The following is a 25,491-nucleotide window of genomic DNA, read 5'->3' on the forward strand; positions in this document are numbered from 1 at the left end:
TGCGGACGCCGAACTTCGAGCACGAGAGGCCCAATGCTCTGCATTTACTCGTGTTCCCCTCGCGGGAAGGCGCGGAAATTTTTAAATCGTCCATCAATCTCCATGCCGTTTCCTCTAAGAGTGCGAGAAGAAGCTTCTGAGCTAGAAGTCTCGTTTTCAGGCATTCACAAGACACCCATCATTGATTCAATTCCACCATGGCATCTCCGCCCTGTGTCATGTGACCTGTCTTTTATGCAATTTAACAAGAACAGGTCACCAAGGATTGAGATTCTGCAGCATTTCTTGTTTGTGCAGCATAAGTACCGCTGTGAAGAGTTTTACAGTGATGCGACCAAGACTGCAACTGCTGTGGCTTGTGCTGCGCATGGGGAAAACTTTCACGTCAGTAAAACAATGAACCTTTGTAGCAGTATATTCACAGCGGAAGCATGCGGTATTTTAATGGTAATAAATCACATAGTCGAACATCAAATCCTAAAATCCATCGTGTACACGGACTCTCTTAGCGTTGTACAAGCACTTACATCAGGAAAGCATTCTAAAAACTTTGTCATCAATCATGTTTTTAAGGCCATCATTTCTGTATATGCATCAAACCTTCAAATAACTTTCTGTTGGGTTCCAGGACACTCTGGAATTGTCGGGAATGAAACCGCAGATCGAATGGCCACTGCAGCTACACTCTTGAATGCAATGGACATAGCAACAGTGCCATACACAGACATGAAGCCACACATCAGACACCAACTTTGCAACAGATGGCAAACACACTGGAGTGAACAAAAAGATAACAAGTTACACGTTATAAAACCACGCTTGGGACCATACACCACTTACACACGCAACAGATACACAGAAGTTGCCCTTGCTAGGTTACCGATAGGGCACATACATGTCACACACTCGTATCTTCTCACGGGGTCTTCAAGACCCCAGTGTGGCAGGTGTGGAGAGGCCCTATCCGTAGTTCACATACTCATTCAATGCAAAGCACTTCACACAACACGACGCAAACACTTCCCACAGCTGTACAGACTACACGTCCCACTACACCCAGTGTTTTTTCTGTCTGACGATCCCATGTTTTCTATCAAGTGCGTTTTTAAATATTTAGAAGAAGTTAAATTTTTAGACCTCATTTCATACCACGCGTGATCACTCCCTGGCCCTATACACCAGCCATGCTCATTGTCGTTTTGTGATTTTACTTTTGTTTTTGCTGACTTATCTTAGTGTTTAAGGTTTCACCCCTGATATATGACTATTGCTTTGGCGCTCTTTGCCCCAGTTGTCCTTGCGCCATAAACATCCAACCATCATCATCATGCTGTTCATCAGGGAGGGAATCGCCGCTACTCCATGAGCTGAACTTCAGGCGGTAATGGCGGTGCCAGCTGCTTTGGCGGTGCCATTGTTTTTGCACCCATTCGCGCTTGTGTTCGGGCCAACGCTTCGATTCTTGCTCTTCCTCCAAACTAGCGGCATGCATCCGTCCCATACCAATTTAAAACCTGGAAGCTCTTGAGCTCTATTCTCGCGTACAAACATGCGTCTGTCGGTTTTCCTTCCCCCTCGTATGCATCTTACTGTGTGTGTAAGATGTCTGTGTAACACATCAACCCACACCCGAACCACTCGATTGAGGAGGACAGCCGACTAACCGAATCTAAATCTCCCACCAGCACAACCGGCATTTCATCGGTAGCGGCATGAAGCCTAGGTGTGCGTGCACGCCCCCTTTTTCTACCCACAAACCGTGTACGCATAAACCGGGAACCGGTGATGGCGCATATTTAGGCGTGAAAGACACCGGCGAAAATGTCGCTCGGAAGGCCTTCCAAGCTGAAAACGAAATATGGGTTCAAGCCGGCGTTCCAACTGGGGAAATTTCTCTCCTACCGGGAGGGATTCGCAGCTACCTGGCGAAGTGAATTTGAGTGGAAACGGCGATGGCGCGTTTTGGTCGTTTTAGGGGGCAGCCCTTTGGCAGCCGTTACCTGGGCTTCGCGGGAGCGGCGTCTGTTTACGTCGGCGTAACCGAGTGAGCGAACGCAGCAGCGACGAAAGAAAACAGAGAGAAGCGTCTAGCGAAGGGTGAAGGGGAGTACGACACGTGCGGCTACGGCGTCATCTCTCTCACTGCCTTTCTCTCACACATGTTTCAAGTGTCGCCATCAAGGAGCGCTGTCCCCATGACACTTTCCCCTGACGCTGTTCCATTCTCCGCTAATCCAAACCACGTGACTTTTGCGCGGGAGTTTCAAACACGATTCGCAACATGCTGGCCCCCGGAGGCGGCGCACTGCGAGGTAGCAGCAGAGTAGAGCACTCCGCCGTACGTTCGCTGATAACGCGAACACTTCCCGAGACGCAGCAGAAATGCGCCGTGACCGAGAAGACTGCAGCTAGCGCTGCGCACAAATTTGATATTAGGGAATGTAGTAATCGTCAGTCCATTTTTGTGCCCATCCGTACTTCTGTTTACTTTTTGCAATCATCTGATAACCGCATACCGCCGTTAGCTGCCGACTGCGCAACTTGCCAAAGGGGCATCGGTGGAAGCGAGGGGGAAAAGGGGAAAATAGTTGTCCCGGAGTGGCGCCGAGTAAATCGATGACACTGGAATAAAAAATTCCCCCGCATTTCCCCGAGGGGGAGAATGTGAAAGTGTGAATGCACGGTTGTCGGCCCGCTTGCGGCGCTTGCGCTCGGCCCCCGCAGCCCACCGCCTCGCCGCCTTCTCTTCCATCTCTTCCATCGGGTTTGTAGTATCACGTGTACACCACGCAGTTATCAAGCCGCTATAACGCCGCTGAGTCCCAACGCACGCCGCTGACGACGTAGTTTGAATGCGTTAAAGATATAAGGCGCGTCACTAACACTGATATCAGCGTCGCGTCCGTGGCTTGGTCGGTAGAGCGTCGCGCTGCGGCCGCAAAGTCCTGGGATCGAAACCTGGCGCCGGATGCTGTTTCTTTTTTAAATATAGAGGAGCACTGCGGACGCCGCCGCCGCCGCCGCCGGCGGTGGATGGTTTGGGGTCGCTTATAAAGTGCATTCGCACTTAAAATTGGGGAAGGGGGGCGGGGGGGTTAGACATGTATACTGCTTGGCAGTTAAAATTGGCGCAGCTTGCAGTAGTGGTGCAAGGCTGGAGAAACAGTGGAGGTGGGGGTCGACCTAGCTTTTTTTTATTGTAAGGTTTAACGTGTCAACGCCACGCAGGCGATGAGGCACGCCGTAGTGGAGGGCTGCTAAGTAATTTTGACCACCTGGGGATTTTTAACGGGCGCCGAAATCTCGTACACACGGGCGTTTTTGCTTTTCGCCTCCATCGGTCGACCTAGCTTGTTTTCCCCTTGAATCCGCTGTCAGTGGGAATGGCACATTGGAACAGCCGTGTAAAATCCGGCTAAACCTGGCCTCACGCCGCAGCACTTAGCCTAGCCTAGCAAGAACGTCGTAAAACCTAAGAAAACTTAGCAATGCCTAGCAAAACCTAGCAAACCTTAGCAACACCGGAAGAAGCAAGGTCGACTCCCAACTCCGCTGACGTTTTTTTTTTTTTTTTGCCTTTTGTAGGGATTATCCCCTGAGAAATCCTGCGTTGCTCCGTTTAAACTGGAGCGCCACCTCTCCTGCCATCTGGGAATGAACAGGGGGAAGACTGTAGGATAGAGGGGGCGTGGCACGTCCTATGGAAACTAGATAAGCGCAGTGGCGCTTGTCAGCGGAGCGAGTGTCGCCAGCCAGGAGAGGCCAGCCGCCACCAGCCATCTTCAAGGAGCCCGCACGACAGCAAGCGGAGAGACGTTCATCCCGCCATGCCCTAGACCTCCGGACAAAGACGTGCTGGGGCGAATACATCCCCTGTGCCGTTTGTGATTTGTTTCCACTGCTCCAGTAAAGCCCGTATTTAAGTTCTAACTTTTTGTGCAGTGATGTTTTGACAAGGCCTGAACACCCTCGGTAGGCAGGACTACCCGCAAACTGAACATCTATTTTACAAATTTTCTAAACCCTACAGAAAATCAACGCGTTGCACTCAGTCAACACCCTTTTCGCCACACAGAAAGAGTGTAAAGCTACAAATTAGGCGGTTGAAACCTAAGAAAAAGGGCGTGATAACTTCCCAACACTGTTATTCTACTTATACTACACCTTTTTTAGGCAATGAGGGCGTAAAAATGTTAAGTGTGTATATATAGTGTTCTAATTTTAAAAATTCAAATTGACGTTTCACGTGCCAAAACTAAGCTTGGGCCACGAGGCGCACCGTATATGGAAACGGCCGATCATTGCAGATGAACAATTTTTTTGCTTTTGAACATTTCCTACGCGGTGGGGAGGGGTGTATGAGGGGATGTCTTGAACTTTGCAGTGAAATTATACATTCATGCATGGCCTTTATTATACAACAGCTTAATACCTTTTCCACACCCTTTCAACACCCTACCACAGACAGAGGGTTCTTGCTGATGTCGGTTAACACCATGTTTTCCACACAAAAAGTGTGTAGAGCTACATATAAGGGTGTTGAGATTGAAGAAAAAGGGTGTAATGGCCTCCCAACACCCTTTTTCCACTTATGCTACAACCTTTTTGCCCAAAAATGGTGTAAAAAAGTTTAGTGTGTTTGCTTTGCTTGTTTTTTAGCAATGCGCACCAAACATATAAAACCGAGAAAAGATAGTTTTTTTTGTGGCTTATCATTAAAGCGGACAGATGTTTTATGTTGCACCGATTGACCATGAGTTGGCCTCTTTACCTGTTAATCATGCTGCTAATTAAACTGCACAGGTGAGTTTTCGTGCATATATCTCCGCTGCTTCCTCCGGCTACACCGACGCCTTTTAACGCGATAGCGTTATTAGGCTCATTTTTCGATTTTGCGGTCCCTGCTAGCCGTCCGCTATCAGCCGTGCCCATCAAGCGTCCACTGAAGTATGTACGTCATCGGGGCTAACAGGAAAGTAAAACTGAGGCAGCCAGATCCGAGGGCTCGCAAGAATCGAAAGTACAGAGCAGCGTCTATTCGAAAGTGGAAAGGAGGACAATAATACTAGGGCCGAGACAAAAAAAGATATGTGATTTGAGCTGGCGTCGCGCCTGCGCAGTGACGTTTGTTCTACGTGCCCTGTGTAGTCGCACGCTGGGCAGACACGGTCTCCAGCCGTGCCGCAATTTACGCCACCCATCCCCTCCCCAAAGTGCCTCTCCGACGATCAAAAATGATGGCGGCACCAACATTATGTCACCTAGTTGAAAAGGGGAAAAGATTAACGCCAGGCTCCTAAAAACTAAGAAAAGCCTCGGTCATATTTGGCCCATATTGTAAAACGTCTTTTACAGGGGAAGAGCGGGAATGGAAGAAATGATAAAACTTACTAAGGCACTGATCATGAGCCCGATATTTTACAGCCTGCCGTAAAAGAAACTTGCGCGCACTGAAGGCCAAATAAACACAACCATCAGGGCAGTATATAGGGCAGGCCTTTCCCTCCCGACATTTACGATTAGAGGAGGGGTCTTTTAATTGTGTGTTACAATACCTTTGAAGAAACCAGAGAGGCCAGCCTCCTAGCGCAAAACGAGCGCCAGGAAAAAAACGAAATTGGGACCAGTCACCGTATCAAATATAGGCACACCTCCAGAGAAAGAATGGCTGGATGCCATGACGCATATGTAACCATCCAGCGACTTTACATGAAAGCGATCGACTACTACCAAAAAACATAGATCAAAATCTAACCGAGGAGAAATGACAACCAGAGATCCCAGTCCTTCGAGGAAAGTTCGAAAACCATGGCAACACAGTATACGTGGGCGCCAGGACGTCCTAAGGTACGAAGGCAACAGTTGTCGCAGTGGACTACCATGGCAATCGCTGCGACTTCATTACCCTCCCACACACAGGAACGTAAATAGCGGACATCGGAGCCATCCTCTAGGTGATCCGCCTAGCGGAACTATGGAATGGATGCTTCATCATTACACACGCTGAAAAGTTCATTAGTCTCTTCGCTGCAGGCACTATACCTGAACACTTCAGAAAGATTATCCAATGCACAATGACAAAAGTTAAAATCACATTAAAACCCGGACACAAGGGTCTCGAAGGAAAGGAGGCAGCCAGCCAAGATCCACGCGAACTCGCATACCATGCTTCTCGTTGACCACGACTACCACACTCCCTTCCCCGAGAAATAGGCAAAACGTCTCATCCTACGCCTAGGAATGCCAACCCTCCCCGTTCCGCACGGTTATTCTCAACAACGAGGAATCGCAATTTCTGCGCAGGATACACGCCAACACACACAACCACAAATCCTGCCACAAATCTGGGCTAAGAATTTTGGTAAAAAACATCCTACTATAACTTAAAGTTGTGGTAAATACCAGGAAACACCCACTCTCTCCTCCGAAATCTGGTCATATCTAAGTATATGCTCAGGGGTGAACAACTCAAACATTACATACTCCTCTTATATCGGCACATTGCAGGATGGCCTGCTACGCTTGTAACCTCAAAATCCGCGTGAGCTGATTCTTGGACCCTGGACTTCGGCTTCAACCCTTGGGGTCTACCATCTCTTTACCCCCATTTCCCAAACTTTCACTGTCTCTGACTCAAAAAAGGTCTGTGTGTGTGTGTGTGTGTGTGTGTGTGTGTGTGTGTGTGTGTGTGTGTGTGTGTGTGTGTGTGTGTGTGTGTGTGTGTGTGTGCGCGTGCGTGCGTGCGTTCGTGCGTGCGCGTTCGTACGTGTGCGTGTGCGTGTGCGTGCGTGTGTGTGTGTGTGCGTGCGTGCGTGCGTGTGCGTGCGTGCGTGCGTGCTCGCGCGCGCGTGTGTTCGCGTGCGTGTGTGTGTGTGTTATAAAAACCGTTCCGTCAGGTGTTCCGTCAGGCCATGACGCTAGAGAATCAAAACTTTTAAACACTAATACTGTCATCTTCTCGCTCAAACTGACCAACACCCGCACCCCGCAAAGCCCACATCTTAAGCCACAATTGCAGATGCCACTGATTTTTTTTGACGCGCTGACTAAAAACCTTTGCGGCGAGTCTAGTTCTAATCACTGAATTTCAGTGCCTGGAACGCATACATGGTAAATGCTCCAACTCCGTTCGGAAACGCTCCCTCGACGCCGAAGTGACTCTATCGCGTCGTACGTCTTAAGACCTAAACGTAGATATCATCTGCAACTTTTTTCAATACCTAATCATTGTCAGTGGTGCAGATACAGGTTTCTGAGAAAAAGAAACGCACTTTAAAAAATTCATCCAACCTTGCTTCCTCGCTTCTCTACACAACTCCGAAGACCTGGTGAGGTATTCGTTAACAAGTACCTACCCAATTCCAGTCATGCACAAGGAACCGTAGGCAAATGTACCGCCCCCCCCTCCCCCCACGCACTTTCCACAGTGCGACGCCCAACACAAAGATAATCTACATCACCTCATTTGGTTTTTCCCGAAATGAACTCGCAATCAACATTTTGCTGTCTACACCCCTGACTCCACAATACTCATAAGCCCTTACACTATGGACACTTCCACCTATCACCTAAATACTCTGCTCGGACTCTCAAGCTGCCTTCTCGAGCAGTTCAGAACGATGGGTCTCCCCCATTCTTCTTGACAAGACACCACAATAGTCAGCCTCCTCCAAGGAGACTCACGACAAGATGAAGACCTCCCCGTTTCAAGAGTGAGTGAGCGAATAAACTTTATTTGCCCAGTTTAGCTGGGGGTTGCGGTCCCCCGATGTACCTAGACGACGGCCAGATATCCGAGGATTTCGGGCCACGCCTGAGGCGAAATTAGACTAGCGGTGCGATGCTGCTGTCGCCGTCTTTGCAGGGTTCTTATTTAACCCCTGCAGTTTGGCGGCGTCCTCGGCCAGCTTGACCAAGGAAAGCTGGGCGTTCTCCAGACTGTTTTGTAGCGTGGTCTCCCATTCAATATCATCTTTAGTTAATAAAGCTCTGGTTGGTGCCTGTGTTCAACGCCACAACAACTTTCCATACAACAATAGAAACATACCCACGGAATCCCAGGTCGAGGAGGAGGGGTGCATTCGACGCCACTCTGTACGGTTGCAACAAACAATAAGTTGAGATTTCACAGAAAAAACGGTAGGAAAAAAACGTGAAAGGCTTAGATTTTATTTAAAAAACTTTATGCCGAGCATAAATACGAAGCGAGCAAGAGTTTAATATGGGGCAACTCACTTCGAAACATACTGCTGTCCAAAAGGCAGCAAACTGGGCATACATAACAAGCGCCAATTACACAACTTTCCCAGTAAATTTCAGGAGAGATCGCATGCCTTCAAAGCTTAGCTAAGTTTATTGAGGAATTCAATGACTTCTCATCGCCCTTAAGAGCGCTTTCACATGCGCCGTTAAAGTAGCAGGGACGGAGATTGCCCTGCGGCAGTTCCAGCGATGCGCCATTGGTACCGTCGCACTTGTCGGGAAGGACAAGGCTCTTCTTTCCGTATTTTCCCCCCAAGGATTCCATGGCTTTCAGTTGTTCAGCGGTGCTTTTGGCCTTCATTACCTCCAGGATGACATTTTTCGGCATTATCCTGTTGAAAACCAGGTTGTCGAGGGCGGCCACGGGGCATTCAACCAGGAGGTACACGACTGCACCGATCGCGTAGGACATGACGACCGCTGACACGTAAAGCTGAGCCTGTAAGCGCGCAAGAATGAAGAGACCAGAGCTGCCATAATAAAGCTCTCCAAGCAAGGAGCCATAGGGTATAATCAAGTTAAAATAGCCCAACAAAGCAGAATCTTATGTGTTATTGCGTTGTCTTCACCGAATCGTACCAATAAACCAAGAGCAAAATTACAGCTTCAGCTAACAGTAGCGAATTTCTGTTAGCGAGTAAGCCTGTTACAAAAAGGCCCTGAAATGGCCCTTTTTGTAACAGGCTTACTCAGGCAAAGGGGCCATCAACATTAAAGTTTCTATATATTGATCGAATGGCGTATGGCTGTCAACTGTCGGTTGTTATCAGATACCTTGCGCCAGGGTGATTACTGGAATGTTTTTCATTGAAGTAAGGTGTTCGGCATGACAAAATTAAATAATAGTCCATGTGGTTGAACCTGCCAACTGAGTGCGGTTATCTGCTTGCGTTCTGATGATCATGGGGACACACAGATATGGTAAACACACTGGCAGCTTCCCCACGCTTAGCACAGCTGTGAATTATTGCTTCTGCAATACCGAAAGGGGAAAAATGTCCGGCTTTTTCAGCTAACCTTATTATTTATGAAGTTATTTCGCTTCATGGCACAGCGGGTACGCCAGTAATTAGTCACCAATTAGTAGCAAGGAGAAATGTGGGCCATTCGGTGTCCAGCTACGCACTGAAAGAATGCTCGCGCTAGCGTGCGCACACATACCACGCACAGCACACACAAAAGCGTAATTTATATTTTTTTACTGCTCAGCCTATTATAAAAGCGAGAATCATTTGGGCGCAGCGGCTGCAGCCGCTATTGAAGAGCCGACGGAGCCTCCATCGCCAAAAGGAAGTTGAAAAAGTGGAGGACGGACTGCAAGTTGAGGGACGCTATGTATTATAGTTCAAAAACAGCAGTAGCAGCGCAATGGACGGGACCAGGGAGGACTACAGGACGAAGTGCTGTCTAGCCACCGAATGCTTTGCTTCCGTGAAAAGCTTATAAAGGTGTATAAAGGCACGAAGAAGGGGGTGACACAAACGAACAACGACCTTTCGAACTTTACAAGGCGAGGGGATCCGATAGATATGTTATTTCTTTTGATAGTAGGGGCAATGACGGAGCACTCAGACACGTGTCACCGAGTTCATGAATGCGGTGCGCCTCGCAAATTTTACGAGTTAGTTGGTCCCTTTATGTTGTGATAGTTTGGCGCTTCTTGAATAAAGTGTGGCATCCGAATTTTTACAGTTAGCCTAAAGAATCTTTGGAACGCTTTTTAGCGTTTTCGCATGTTCGCGCAGGCGATCATTAATACATCTGCCTGTTTGGACTACACAGCATGTATGCAAGCAAAGGGAACAGACAGCATTTATACGACACTTAACAAAGTCTTCTTGCGTTTCTTGGTGCATAGAGGTTTATTGTTGCCTTCTTCATTGACCCGTTTACAAAGACCAGTAACTTTGCTTGTGGCTGAAAGAAACCACCTTCACGCCCGCTTTTTACGCCACTCTTTTCACACTCTGAGACTCGGTGAATGTACGGTATAACGGCGAATTTTGTTTTTTCTTTGTGTTGAGGCTAGTCCTTATCTAGATTAGGCTTCTTTTTCAGTTCACAGACCAGGCGTTCTGAAACACTAACGATAATGGCGGTAGGAAACCCGGCTGATTTTAGTCGGTCGATTTGCCTAATAAAACTGAATTCTACATAGTGCTCAGAAAAGCGCGTGAGAGGTGCTTTTAAACAGGCCTTTGCTATGCCCTCTTTGACAACTTTTGAATGTACCGAGGAGTAGGGGATAAAAGTGCCTTCTTTAACCGAGGCTCATAAGTTCGACAAACATCACCTGGGTTGAAAGAAATATGCCTGTCTAAAAATCTTACTATACGGATAGTCAGGCTAAGTGGTTGTAGTTGAGCTGTAAAAACGTCAAAGATTAGTTCAGAAAGTTGGCGCGGTTCAGGGTTGTCACGGTTGAAAATTATCAGGTAACCGTCAACGTAGCAGGACACCTTAGGTGTTATCGTCTGGTCAAGGTTACTATTAGACTGCTGTCAAAGCAGGTCATTAAAATATCGCTAATAACTGGTGCAAGACATGAGCCTATGCAGATTCAATCTATCCTGAACCATTAACTGGTTGTCGGGAGAGATAAAGGTAGCCTGCAGGTAAAAGATAACTAATTCTAAAAACTGGCTCACGTTCACGTCACACGAGTTTTGAAACTTGACGGCGCCATGACAGTCAATCACTCCGACACTTCTTCACAAGGAATGTTCTTTGGGAACAAGTAGTACATCTCCTTGAGATCGACGGAAAAGGCGCTTACACTGCTTGCACAGTCCCTCAGGAAGAAGGACGAGACTTCAAGCGATCTCCTGATGAGGTAGGGGTCGTCTATTTGCAGAACAGCCAATGACTTTCTTAGAATAACCTCCAAGAAGGCGTGGAAATGTTCCACGCTCAGACACAATGACGCGAAACGGGTATGCCTGCTTGTGCGTCTTCGCTGAGAAGAAGACTCACAAATTGTTCATCCTGAAATCTTCATCGATGATGCCAGCTTCGAAAAGCCCGCCCCTTGACGAAGGGCATTCGCCCTGATTTTTTCTTTTGCGGGGTTGACACGAGGAACCTCTTTGAAATTCCCGCTCAGGGCAAGTTGGGCTTTTTCGCAATAGACGCTCTTTGGGGCTATCACAGGCCAAACAGGCAGATGTAGTAATGATCGCCTGCGTGAACATGTGAAAACGCTAAAAGGTCTTCCAAACCGTCATCTTTCGGCTCATTGTAGAAAAAAGGGATGTAAATCTTAGTTCAAGAAGAGCCAAATGATAAATGCATACAGGGACCAACGGAGTCGTGAAATTTGCGAGGCCCACCGCATTTATGAACGCGGGGACACGTGAATGGGCGCTCCGTCATTGCCCGTACTATAAAAAGAAATAAGACATCTATCGGATTCCCTCGCCTTGTAAATTGTAAGCTCTTTTTTTGTTTGTGTCACCCCTTCTTGATGCCTTTATAAGCCGTTCACGGAAATAAAGCATTTGGTTGTTAGTCAACGCGTCGTCCTGTTGTCCTTCCTTGTCCCGTACACTGCGCTGATTCTGCGGTCTTTGACAATGTACCGACCATCCCGAATTGATACTTTGTTGAAGCATTGTAGCTTACATAGAACAGCATGTTGGATGATTCTGTCGCCCCGTTCCGTTATAATCGGCGGTAGCGATGGGATGCGCATGGACTGGCAATTCGAAGGAAAGGCAACGGTAAATGGGTATACACACGAAGGCCAAAATCAATCGCTGCCTCCGCCGCTCCCTTACCACGCGAATGCCCGTCTCGCCTTCCCGTATAAATGTGAGGGCAGGTGGCAGAGCGTGGCGGCAATGTTCATGCACAAGGGTCGTTGGTTGGGGCACTGTAAACATTTTTATCACATTTCCCAGTGCCGGTGATTGGCCATGAGATGACCTGATGCTTTGGCAGCAGTGCCGACTGCCAGCGAGAAAGTGAAAGTTTGCCAGAAGGGATAGACATAGTTTTCCAGCGTCGACGAAATCCCCTCCGAGGCGGGGGTAATTTGCGCAGGTTGGACAAACCACCCCCGACCTCTGTGCCCACGCTCCGGACGGTGCGGGCCGCATGACTGACGCCTCCCGCTCACGTCTATTGACGGATACGTCATTTTGGGGGGCTCGCTTTTCTCTTAGTTGCCGGTGATGACGGATGCGGTGAGCACGCTGGGCGCAACGTTTTGGCTGGCATTCGCTGGCTCCTGCCAAAGGGCCAAGTAATCGAACGGCCAGTCACCGGCGTACGAAACTACAAAACTAGCCAAGCTGAGTTTGCCTAGTGCGACTGATGACCAGGATTGTGAAGGTCCTCTGGCGGAAGAATAGTTTATATGTACATCTATACCTATCAAGAGAAGTGCCCGACTTACTAACTTACTCCCCAATGCCCAGCCAAAACTGCTAAACCTAGACAATTGAAATTTTGGGAGTACATTTGTGTCATGGCGTAGTAAGGCGGGATTTTTCGAAATTGTACTCCTAACCGAGGAAAAGGGGGATATTGTATTTTCGTAAGTTTTTTTTATTATCCTGCTCACCCGTTAACACATCGAACTGCTTTTTGCTGATATTTGTACTCGTTAAAATTATCTAAAAAGTAGTTTTAACTTTCCCCATAACCAACCAACACTATTGGGGTGATTCTGCATTTCGTAAAAAAAAGGGTGTTCTTAAAGGTTCTCCCAGAAATGATTCACTGATTGATTTACCTAATTGGTTTTTGCTAATAAATGTTAATCATACAAACACACAAAAGCGGTTTTAAGGATTCCGCCTCGCGAAATCGCTAAAAGAGCGAAACGAATTGTTTAAATTTACACCCATGACGGGCCAAAAGGGCTTAGTATTTGATGTGAGCGCCAAGTCAAACTGCTGTTTGTGCAAACTTAAAATTTGAGAAGCACATTCCTATTATGGTTTAGGAGCTGAAAATTGCTGAATTTTGCAAAAACTACACCCCACAGACAGTGAGAAGGGCTAAAAGACCGTTCCACAAATGTTTGTTTTTATCGCAGGCCCGTTGAGATATCGAACAAGTTTTTGTTGATTGGGTAACCAATATAGTTTACAACGGTGTAAAAAATGTTCCATAAGAATTTTCTAACACGGCAATGCAATAGGGAGAATCAAATTTTTTTGTAAAAACGAGTTTTTAGTTTTCTCAGTAACTATTCAGCCCGTTGATTTTTTTTGCTCATGCATAATACCCATAAAGTTATCCTAAAACCAATTTCAGGATTTTGTCCCATGAAGCTTATAAACAGGCAAGCGGGATTTTTTCTAAAAGTACACTCGAAGTGTTAGCTGACATTAGCCCTATTTATTGATTTTAGCAAGGCATTCTATTAACTTAATAGCGACTTCTTGCTTGAAAAACTTGATTCCTATGGTGTTTGTGGAGTATCCTTCTCGCTACCTCGGTCTTTAAGGGACAGACAACAGTGTGTCGCTATAGGAAGCTATGTTTCGTCATTTTCGTGCAACCGTACCGGCGTGCCTCAAGGGAACGTATTGGGATCGTTTCTTTTCAATTTATACGTGAATGACGTGTTTAAATAGCCGAAAATACCAACTTTCTATTCTACGCCAATGGCATAACGATGCTGGTTTCCGGCCTCGACACTCATGACGTAATCCTAACAGCAGAAAACGTTTAGAGTGATCCGATGGTACCGTTTAAAAATTAACGCGAGTAAGCCGAAGGCAATTTTGTTCTAAGCTAAAAATAATCAGGTGTACATCCATAAAGACCTTAAATTGGGCAAAGTGCCCATAGAAAACGTCCACTGGCATAATATCCTTGGAGTGACTTTGTCTACTACCTTGTCGTGTTCTTGCCATGTTGAATCTCTGAGCAAGTTATTGTGATTGTAGGGTTTAACGCGCCGACGCTACACAGGCGATGAGGCGTGCCGTAGTGGAGGGCTCCGGATTAATTTTGACCACCTGGGGATCTTTAACGTGCGCCGAAATCTCGTACACACGGGCGTTTTTGCTTTTCGCCTCCATCAGAAAAGCGGCCGCCGCGGCCGGGAATCGAACCCGCGACCTCGTGCTCAGCAGCGCAACGCCTTAGCCACTGAGCCACCGCGGCGGTTCTGAGCAAGTTATTGGCAGCAGCAGTAGGTGCATTATTGCGATATGTCCACTTCTTCCCGATAAAAGCTAAATGAGAAATCTACCATGCTTTATTCTCGTCCCACCTAAACTGCTGCACCCTTGTTTGGGGCAGCACTACTATTGGACTCTTAAACTATATTATTTGCTGCAGAAAAAAGCACTCTGCTCCATAGCCATTGTGGCGAACTCGCACACAATGGCTAACGTGTTTCGGAAATATCAGATTATAAGTGTAAAATATGTTTTTTGATTTCACGTTACTTCATTCTTACCTTTTTTCGGATAAAAATTTGCAAGGTTTCTTAAAACCTCTGACTAATCGAAGAGTTCACGACAGTGATCCGCGCACCCGCATCCCTGACATGAGGCTTGTTCCACGCCGGCACACGAATTATCTCCTGCAGTTTTTAACACACCGAATACCTTTCATTCTGAACAGCTTGGAAGAGAGAGGAATTCGCGCTAACGCACTTTCTAGAAGGCGATTGCGCGATTATTTCATCCATAACTCGTAGTATCTGTTACAATTTTTGCTGTATAGGGCACCTTTTTGTTGATGGTTGTATCTTTTTGTAGTCGACGCATTACACGCCATCGACGCAAGTGTGAAGATTTGGAATGTGTCTTATTTTTTTTACAGAAACTTTCGAAAAATCTGTTCATTTATTTGTAAATACGTTTTCACTGATATATGTGCATGGTTAGATCTTTGTTTTTTTGTAATTTGATCGAGCATCACCTTCATGTCTCTGTTCCTTCAGATGTCTCGCTGCCTGTACGGTTCCCCAGACATATTCAAGCGATATATGACCGCTTTTTGCATGAGGAACCCCAGCAAATTTTCTTCGAAATAAAAACTACTTGACTTGATTTGAATTCAGTTCAGTTTTGCCGCGTAGCATGCCGTTCGCCATGTTGGGAATTTAGGCAACTACACGCCTCTCCTAGAAGCCCTTGTTATTTATTATAAAACTGTGACTGATGGGTATTCTTTACACCAACCACATAAAACTTATCATGAGTACGTAGCCGTTTGAGCACACCATCTTGGAACAATTTTTTTCGGGATAGTTCGAATAAAGCCCGCATTCCAGGCGTTTACTATAGCCAAACGCTTCCGGAGGAGCCCATGTACTGAAAGCAGGCAGAGTTCCTATTATTGTGTACACCTCCGTGATGAACTACCTAATTATGATAAGGAAGAGATAACAAGTGTTATACCATTCGTATAGTCAGTATAGTGGCCCACCTGGCATCCGGGTACTACTATACATATAGGATTAAAATACAATTTTAGGAATAAATTCCTATTTTCTTTTGTGTTTGATGCATTTTTAAGCTCAGTAATAGTACGTTATTAACAGAAGTGACCGTCGAAGCCGATTTTACAAAGATTTTTAAATATCCCAGGCCGGGAAAACGGCGTGAGAAATCGGGCAAAGCCAGCTTCACGAGGGTGCCAGCGAAAAGAAATCTGCATATAACGAGAACACACGAGCCCTCTTAGTTAACCAGAAAATCTTCCGGTAGGGATATCCATGTGCGATGTAGAGTCTCTGATTGTGCATTCATCCACGTAGGCTTATTTCTGAAGGTAGGCCTACGTGTATGTGCCAAATGGGTGCGCACACAAAAGCAACAGCACCGGGCACGCCGATGTTGAAGGACGATTATCTGAGGCGGCAACAGAGCAGTTTAGTGCAGACAATACAGGAAAGTGCTGCTACGCAAATCGCTGTCTTTCGCTACTTTGATGGCATATGATGACTTCAAATTGAGCGGACGTTGACTTCATAAAATCGGGTTTAACTGTACACCTGTTCTAGCTAAAACCGTCCCCGGCAGATAGCGCGGTGGTACTGTTATCAGCCGACCCCCTTAACCGCAATCAGACGGCACCCCACACCACTGTAATCCGAAAAACAGCGCAATAACACGGGGAAGGGGGCTTATCCCTGCTCCAGGGGTAGGACAATTAGTAACCGCTCACCGTCATTGCCATAATTATCCAGCAGAATTGCTATAATTCTCAAGGCGTTTAGGTACTGGAAGTCTAGGGGAGATACAAGGTCCGTCTCCTCAATAATTACTATCAGGTTACGGGTGGTGACGAGAGCGGCGCAGCTACAAAGCAGAGGTCCCGCGGCCCCTGCTTAGGTTACAACTTCCTAAATAAAGGGCAGCGTATATGCTGGGACTAACCATCTATAAATAACCACTTAAAGAAAGGGGAAGCCTTACGTGGAGGAACGACTGCAGGGGAATAAGTTCCCTGCTGAGGACAGAATTTGTGGCCAGCACAATGATATGTACGAGGAAGACAGAGAAGGACAGCCTCCCCAGCGGGTAGAAGACGGGCCATGCGAGGATCTTGGTGACATAGCCGCCTCGTCCTGTGGCGCAGGCGTACATGACCCAGCCTACGCCAATGCCCCACGCGGCGCGGTGCAGGGCGGCGAAAAAGGCGGATTCGAGGCGCTCGGGCAGCCGCCCCACGGTCCAGGTGCGGACGCCCAGCAACGCGGCTAGCGCCACGGCAGTGGCCAAAGTCCACGCAGCAGCCTGCAGGCGGCGGGACAGCCGGTGCCGCCTCACCGCCAGGCAGCCAAAGATGATGCCCACGAAGAGGGGCGCCGCATGCGTGTGCGCCTTGATGTAGATCTCCATCTGCAGGTACAACTCCTTCCTGCGATCACAAAGGCAGCCCGAAATTGCGGGTGCAAGCGTTAGGAACAAAAGGCTCCGGCATTGAGCTCGCCAGCCGCAAATCTTGAGTACGCACACTGATTTGATTGATTGATTATAGGGTTTAACGCCCCGACGCAACGCAGGCGATGAGGCGTGCCGTAGTGGAGGGCTCTAGATTAATTTTGACCACCTGATGATTTTTAACGTGCTCCGAAATCTCGTACACACGGGAGTTTTTGCCTTTCTCCTCCATCAGAAAAGCGGCCGCCGCGGCCGGGAATCGAACCCGCGTCCTGGTTGAGTACGCACACTGGTACAGGCCGCCCGTTGTACGATAGTGACTTCCGCTGAGGGTCAGTGTATCCGAAAAATGCTGGCTGCCTGCTCAGGACAATTAGTTTTCAATAGCTCTTAGGTGGGTATACTGATACATAGGGTCGAAAGTTAAACGTGCCTGCAGGGTGGCCAGAGATTTTTCCATCTAATTTGGTGTGTCGGGATACGGGAACATGAAGATTCCGCTGCTCACCGGAGTTAGCCATGGCTGCGGAGGAGGACAGTTCATGCGGTATTTTTGATCGCAAATGAATGATTCGACTCACTCACATGGGCTAAACGTTAAGCTGTACAGATAATAATCACGCATAAATAATGGGGTCAGACGGACACCCAGTGCTAATACAAAAAGCCGTGAAAAAGGTTCTCGGCGAAAGCATCCCCGTTAAGGCTTGCCCGTTCCATTATAATATAGCTGAATATACGCGTATGGCATTTTAAGGTGCCTATCTTTGAACTATGAGGCAGCGTGCATTGACTCTGCAGTCAATTGGAGACAGTAGTAAGCTCGTATCACGACTTTGAATGCGATACAGGCTGCAGCGTATTAAAAATTAGACGTCAGCGGTCGATGTTCTAAAATGTATTCGATTGAGGACTTTTAATATATGAGCCTGTTTAGATAACTTAATGAATGCAGTGGTACAAAACCAACTTAATATCTACATCGTACGGTAAAATGGCGATAATTTAACATGTTATCAAGGAGCATTGTAAGCATTCCTAAATTCGCGCGTGAAGAGGGCCTTTAACGTAAGAGGAATAGAGCTATTTCTGCATCATTCATAGTCTCCTTAAGATATCGTTAATCTGATATACAAAGGAGTGCGCACGAAAGCGCGAAATCCTGTTCGTGCACGTGCATCGAGTCTCTCTTTGTATTTCGTCCACGTTAACTTAGTGCAGTGTTTTCTTAGTAAACACCCATATACGAACGCATTTTATCTGAGCCATGACGAAGCTTTGACGGGCGCAATACTGGCGGTAAATCCCAAATACCGTGAAATTTAAAATGCGCGCTTTCAAGGATGCAATTGAGTGCTCACTTGATGTCCGTGCTGAGAATGATGGCGAACGGGATACTGTCGTGGATATATGTCTGAAGCCCTGTGGCCAGGCAGGTGGCAGCTGCGATGACGGCCATCAGCCACAGGGAAATCTTGGGCCACCTGCAATGAGGCGCGTACACGACAGGCGCTAGCACAGCTTTCTTAGCTCCGTCTCAATGAAGGCTTAAAAAAGATGTGCAATTCAGGTCTTCTTTAACGCAAATTATGCTCGGGGAATGGCAAGGACACTGAAGCGATTTGTAAACATTGCGGGATTACCAGCGAAAGTTGTAGCCTGGAGTCTCTAGGCCATGTTTCGAGCACTCTCGCTGCGTTTACGCGGATTTATTCATTAGAAAAATCAATTCGAAAATGCTGTCCCCGTTTGTGCATGCTCCTTTCCGGTTTCCAATGATGCTTTGTGTGACGTCAAAACATAATAGATTGGCTTGACTGCGCTGCTGCACGACTCGCCGACCCCCGACAGAATCAGACGGCCCAGGGTTTAATCTGCCGGCGGCCGGCGCGTATTTGCAGTTTGTTAGCTGAGTCGAAACTCACGGCACACCCGCCGCGGTGGCTCAGTGGCTAAGGCGTTGCGCTGCTGAGCACGAGGTCGCGGGTTCGATTCCCGGCCGCGGCGGCCACTTTTCTGATGGAGGCGAAAAGCAAAAACGCCCGTGTGTACGAGATTTCGGCGCACGATAAAGATCCCCAGGTGGTCAAAATTAATCCGGAGCCCTCCACTACGGCGCGCCTCATCGCCTGCGTTGCGTCGGCGCGTTAAACCCCACAATCAATCAATCGAAACTCACGGCACATTTGTGCCAGCAAGAATGTGCCTTTAGTTTGTTTGTAGGCTGTGTCAAGCTCTAAGTCAAAGTCGCTCCACACAAGCGCACATGCGATGCTTCGCTGACTGGTACGCTAGCAGAAAAATCTAAAGCCAATTGAAGGCGAGAGAAGAGATTGATTGATTGATTGTGGGGTTTAACGCGCCGACGCAACGCAGGCGATGAGGCGCGCCGTAGTGGAGGGCTCCGGATTAATTTTGACCACCTGGGTATCTTTATCGTGCGCCGAAATCTCGTACACACGGGCGTTTTCGCTTTTCGCCTCCATCAGAAAAGCGGCCGCCGCGGCCAGGAATCGAACCCGCGACCTCGTGCTCAGCAGCGCAACGCCTTAGCCACTGAGCCACCGCGGCGGGTTGCGAGAGAAGAGTCAGCGAAGTTGATATAGATACTGAGCAATTAAGATCATCCGAAACCGTTATCCTACAGCGTACAAACTGGCTGCGTGAAGCACTTTTTGCGCTGGGTGAACTAGCGCAGCGGTCAGCAGCACGACCACGCGAATGATTTTCCGGGTAAGTAATGCAATCGCTAGACATGAGATATTGTGGGAATTTGGGGGACGCTTACTGCCCGAGCACTGTACAAGAAATAGTCATCTAAGCTGCTTGAAATGCTAAAACTAGTAAAAAATGTACACTTGCCATACATTATGTACTTTATATTTCCGCTCCTGGCATCTGTGGCTTATAGCCTTGTGGTCTGGAGCACTAGGTATATACATTGTTTTGCAACTCGAGAGTTTGAATCCCCGATACTGCACTTTTTCAAGCTGATGTATTTGTTTTGGCGCAATGTTTTTTATACTGAATGCAGTATTATTGCGCTGTTTAGTTAATTGCTCCACGAGCGAGTTCGCAGTACGCGTGCAGACTGACACTGACGTGCTGGCGAGTTCCCGTTTGCGTGGTGTTGCCATAAGCACCGACTCCTTGCAGGCACCGAATCAGCCGACCCTTGGCCTGGGGCGAACACGCCTCTTACGATACAGACACGATCCAGGCAAGCTCCAAAGATGGGGGAAAAGCGCATCGCATCTTAGCGCCTGCGGTGACGCGTAGGGCGTTGATCCACTGCGTACGCCTCAGCTAGTGATTGTTACGATTCCAAGCCGTGGTGGCAGGCTTATCTGATGCATTTTACAGCCGACATGGCACAAGCGCGGTATGCCGATTACTGAGATATCGGGAATGCCCATCCAAAGATAACGTCGGATGCCAAGCATGTTGTTCCACAGAACCGAAACCGAAACTGGTTTGAATTCTTATCTTAGACATCGTCCTATCACGTAGCACCTTGTATTGACGTCACTGCTGTTAGTTGGTGTGGCCGCCGCAAACTGCGCATGGTAGTTTTTCTTCTTTTAAAGTTTATAAAATGAATATCGCATTATCGCCCGGATAAACGATGAAAAGTGTGTTTATTTAAGCCAGTCTACGCAGTGCAAGCAAAAACAGGAGCTTGACAAATTCCCTTCAGTGTACCTTTCAGATGCCATGGCAGCTCTAATGGAAGTGAGGCATACACATTCCCAAAAGAACTCCTCAGGATGAGTGAGAAGTGACAGACTCGACTTGATGTTTTAGCTAGATTACACTGCACACCTGGACTAAAGTATTGTCTGTCTGTCTGTCTGTCTGTCTGTCTGTCTGTCTGTCTGTCTGTCTGTCTGTCTGTCTGTCTGTCTGTCTCAGTGGGACAAGTAAGAAACCAAAAACAATGAAATAAACCCAGTGAAAACAAATGATCAGCAAGTGTATGTAGATACAAGTAATGCGAGTAACATCTAAGGTACTATTATGAGCAATGTGAAAGGGAACACAGCAACGCGTGACAAACAGCCTCGAAACAGACTCGGGGCGATACGCGGATGGCGCTGTGAAAAACAAAGGGGGAAAGGAGGGCGCTCTTCCACTAATTGCTGGTACTCCCACCACGCTGGCATTTCTATAAAGCAGCAGCTTACATCATTTCGCCGATATTATGTTATCGTCCGACGGCTGATTAGACGCACGGCGCGATTGGGAACATTTGTTAGAACAGCGTTCCCTTTCCATTTTGTTTCCGACGGCGGCCGCTGCGTATCACTGATAGCTGGGTCTGAAGGTGTTTTTTACGAGTTCCTGTGTTCCCTTTCATATTGCTCTTAATAGTACGTGGGACCACTAATGATTTGAAAACATAATTTATGCATTTATGGACACACGCTGTCCAGTGATTCTGGTTTGCTTATAGCAGATCAAAGGGGCAGTGGGGGCCACTTGTACGAGTAGCAGCACTCCGTTTCCCACGCAACGGTTCTTGTTCAGCGCTGGCTCCCTGTAGTCCCTTACTAACAAAGGTACTTTGAGAAAGGGACCGAACAGACGCTGTTAAGTACACATTTTTGTTACAACATATTCACGAACTTCAAGTGGTGTGTGCGGAAGCCAGCGCAGTGGCAAGCAATTTCCGAGGGTCAGTCGCACAGGAGGAAAACCTCACCATGGTGAAGTGAACGAACGCTGTGGTGGATAATGTCATAGCTTCTTTCATTGTGGGACTCGCTTCTTCGTGGAAAAAATACAGAATGGCATGAAAGGAGCAGGAAACAAACAGAAATGCTTCATGTTTTTTTTTACGGATGGGCATAAAATTTAAAACAAAAAGAAAGTATGAGGTTGGACACGGGTGAGCAAAGGGGGGCAGTACTTTTCGGGGCTCTTGAGAAGATGAAGGAGGGCCAAATGGGTTTTTAACTTCAGCTCTAAGAGGCCCCTTAGTGTAGGGCGACGGATCTGTTCATCCAGAATGCATTTGATTGACCTCAAACGTGTCACGAAATATTCACACATATTCTTTTTTTCTATAATCGAATACAGACACGCTATGAAGAAGGGGGAAAACGTACACAAAATAATCAGCAAAAAGGTTCTAGAGAAATAAAATTACTCAGACCCGATTAAGAGCTGCAACTGCAGCCCACAGGCATAAGGGAACACTGAGACACATTTAAAAACTTCGTATCAAGCAGAAATGGTAGGCCGTACTGGGAGTTGCGCTAAGGAAGAGAAATGAATAGGAGGCGCAAAAATGTCCAGAACGACGTTGTACACACTCACCTAGGTGTTATGACAGCAAGAATAATTGTTGAGAAAATTGCCAGCTGGAAATCCACTGCAATGTACCAGAAGTGTGCTAAACACTGCGGTTGAAGAGAACAGTAAAAAAAGAGGGTGAGAAATACGCTTGTGACATAATCTTACCAGCATTTAAATTTGCAGCATAGTGCTGGTCTATTAAAGGGACCCTGCTACACTTATTTCAACTTTTTTAAAAATCTTAAATTTTTGCAGAACGTAGCCGACCAACACATCCAGTACTAATACTAGGGGGTCACAAAGTGCCTCAGCCAGAAATCACTGCTCTATGCCCTTCAGATAACTTAAGAAACTTGCTCAAAAGATATTTCACTCTTTCCCGGCCTTGGCGTTCTTCGGCCGCTGAAATTACGTTAATACAGTGGTGCAGCGGCTATTGGCCGGCTTTCCTTCAATTGCCGCCATGAACGCATTCCATAGCCACTTTAAAAAGAAAGCCACAAAACCAAAGCAGGAACAGAAGGCGTGTCTGGTGCGACGAGCAAATCACGCAGTACCGCTTCGTGCTAGCGATAACTATAGCTTTCGTAGTGGTTCCAGACGCAAAGGAAAGAGTGAAAGCGCTTAATGAAAGTGTTGCAGGGTCCCTTTAAAGGGACTCTGCAGCACTTCCGATAACCGCTTTCCAGTTTCACTTTTTCCTTTGCATCTGAAAGCACTGCGAAAACTATAGTTATCGCTAGCACGGAGTGGCACTCGTCATTTGCTCGTCGCAAAGGATAAGCGCCCTTCATTTCTGCTTTGTTTTTGTGGCTTTTTTTAAAAGCTGCTATCGAAAGCGTTCATTGCTGCAACCGAAGGAATACCGACCAACAGCCGCTACATGGCCTTAGTGACGTAATTTGAGCCTTCGAAAAACGTCAAGACCGGGAAAGAGAGTAAAATCTGTTGAGCGAGTTTACAAGTTATAACTGTTGGGCATAGAGCAGTAATTTTTGGCTGAGGTACTTTGCGACCCCGTAATCTAAGTAGTGGGTGTGTTGGGTGACTGGGCTCTGCAAGCACTTAAGATTTCAAAAAAAGTTGAGAAAAGTGTTGCAGGGTCCCTTTAAGTTTCGCGTGTCTTGTATCAAAAAGAGCGTTAAAGGGCAACTGCGCTGGAAATTTCTACCTCTTGAAAACCACATTTCCGCAAAGTCTTGCTAAAAAGGCGGGATTATAAGATATGACAGCTCAAATACGCGCACGTACGCCGCGAGCGATGGCCGACTTCAAAATTGAAATTGATAAGGACGCAGCCATCATGGCCCGGTTGAAATGACTTCGCAGCCGGCAACCGAGCAGCCTGCTATCCATCAGCTAAGGATTGATTGATTGATTGTAGGGTTTAACGCGCCGACGCAACGCAGGCGATGAGGCGCGCCGTAGTGGAGGGCTCCGGATTAATTTTGACCACCTGGGGATCTTTAACGTGCGCCGAAATCTCGTACACACGGGCGTTTTTGCTTTTCGCCTCCATCAGAAAAGCGGCCGCCGCGGCCGGGAATCGAACCCGCGACCTCGTGCTCAGCTGCGCAACGCCTTAGCCACTGAGCCACCGCGGCGGGTCCATCAGCTAAGGAGCAAGTATGCGTGAACCTCTTCGTGCTCGCGCGGTAGCTCTGGGAGCAGCGCACCCAGGAGAACTCAACGGGCTCTCCAGCTGTTTCGCTCGCCGGCAGACCAAGCCCCCGCCCTGGTATGCTTCATGCCTGTTTGCGCGATCAACCGGCAGGTGCAGCGCTGTCTGCGACGGAGCTGTTTTATACGCTCCTGATTAACAAGGCATTTCACGGTGCTACCAGCCACGACCCCGCTGATTTAGAGGTACGTAATGCACGTTCAAAATAAATTTCGCCGAGGTGAAATTTCGCTGCAGTTGGCCTTTAATTATGGCTTACACATCAGGGGGACTAGAAAAGGAACACGTACAATCCGACATACTGCAATTAGCCGATGTTTCAGTTCCGAATCCCAGCTCTAAAGTTAAAATCATATACTTATACATATCATGAGCCCTACTGATTGTAGCACAAAAGTCGTAAGTCTGCAGCTACTAAATGATATGACAGAAGTTTAGGCTGCGCAGAAAAAAAAACGGATCCTGCTTGGTGAAGGATCAGAAACTACTCCTCGGCCAATCAAGAAAAAAAAGGAAACGATGTAAAATCCAGAAGGGTGAAACGTCAGAATTTATTTAATTCGCGAAATCGTAGAGCGCTTTGAGGTGATTCTTTTACGGTCCTACTTTGTAGTTTCCAAGAATCTTATTTATTTTACACAAGACATCATCGTAATTTGGTCTTTAGGTTAAAAAAACAATCTTGCTCGCAAAAATCAGGAGCGAATGCAACAAAAAAGCTATGCTTTTGAAGGACATGTTTTAAAACAAAATCAACTGGCACCACCAACAAGTTACTTGTTGCGAAGTGCAAGTATGTACGGTAAAGTAGAACAAATTATCTAATAAAGAATGACGTTGCTTGCATGCCACTATTTATGCATTTATTATGGTTCTTTGCGGTTAGTACAAGTGATAATATCCTCCTCTCCCTCCTCTCCCAAACAGAATAGCTGCCACAGTAATGCTGCACGCCCAAGCGCCAACAGTTTTTATTCTCCCGTCCGTAGGAACAAGGAACAAAGAATTGAACTCTTCTGAGCCCGCAGGCCAGCCACATCCTTGAGATCTTGCTGAACACCAACTGACAGGGCTGGCAAAACGAAACGGCGATAAGGAAGCTGTGAATAAGGCATCATGGATGAGTCAACCTGCACCCATTGAAGCAGCATAATTGATTCATCTTTGTCATGAGATTGTTTGTACGGATATTAACGAATCGTTTGTTTTTCTTGTGCCACGGGAGTTGAAAAGTTTGTGTTCCGCAATTCTAAGCAGAAATATTTTTAAGGAGAAAAAAACTAAGCAGAAATGTAATTACGGAATAAACACCTGGGCGATTCTGTAGGAGGTTAGTTCCCCCCATTCCCCGACGTTGTGGACTGGATTTTTTATTTCGGAATTAATGATCAAAAC

At 47.2% G+C, this 25,491-nt stretch overlaps 1 protein-coding gene across 1 annotated transcript in view; it reads right to left on the reverse strand.

Annotated features, from left to right (window-relative positions):
• Positions 1 to 8,153: 8,153 nt before the first annotated feature.
• The window catches only part of LOC144141230 (nose resistant to fluoxetine protein 6-like), a 73,052-nt gene continuing 55,714 nt past the window's right edge, over positions 8,154 to 25,491 (reverse strand). The window contains exons 10-13 of the mRNA XM_077672790.1: positions 22,437 to 22,519; positions 18,479 to 18,601; positions 16,650 to 17,094; positions 8,154 to 8,701 (exon numbers count right to left, since the gene is read on the reverse strand). Coding sequence (XP_077528916.1) covers positions 8,336 to 8,701; positions 16,650 to 17,094; positions 18,479 to 18,601; positions 22,437 to 22,519 — 1,017 coding nt within the window. The 3' untranslated portion in view covers positions 8,154 to 8,335. The remainder of the gene's footprint in view (positions 8,702 to 16,649; positions 17,095 to 18,478; positions 18,602 to 22,436; positions 22,520 to 25,491) is intronic.

Source organism: Haemaphysalis longicornis, unplaced genomic scaffold (assembly GCF_048455015.1).
Source record: "Haemaphysalis longicornis isolate Haplotype H1 unplaced genomic scaffold, Haemaphysalis longicornis Haplotype H1 scaffold_1, whole genome shotgun sequence".
NCBI lineage: Eukaryota > Metazoa > Arthropoda > Arachnida > Ixodida > Ixodidae > Haemaphysalis > Haemaphysalis longicornis.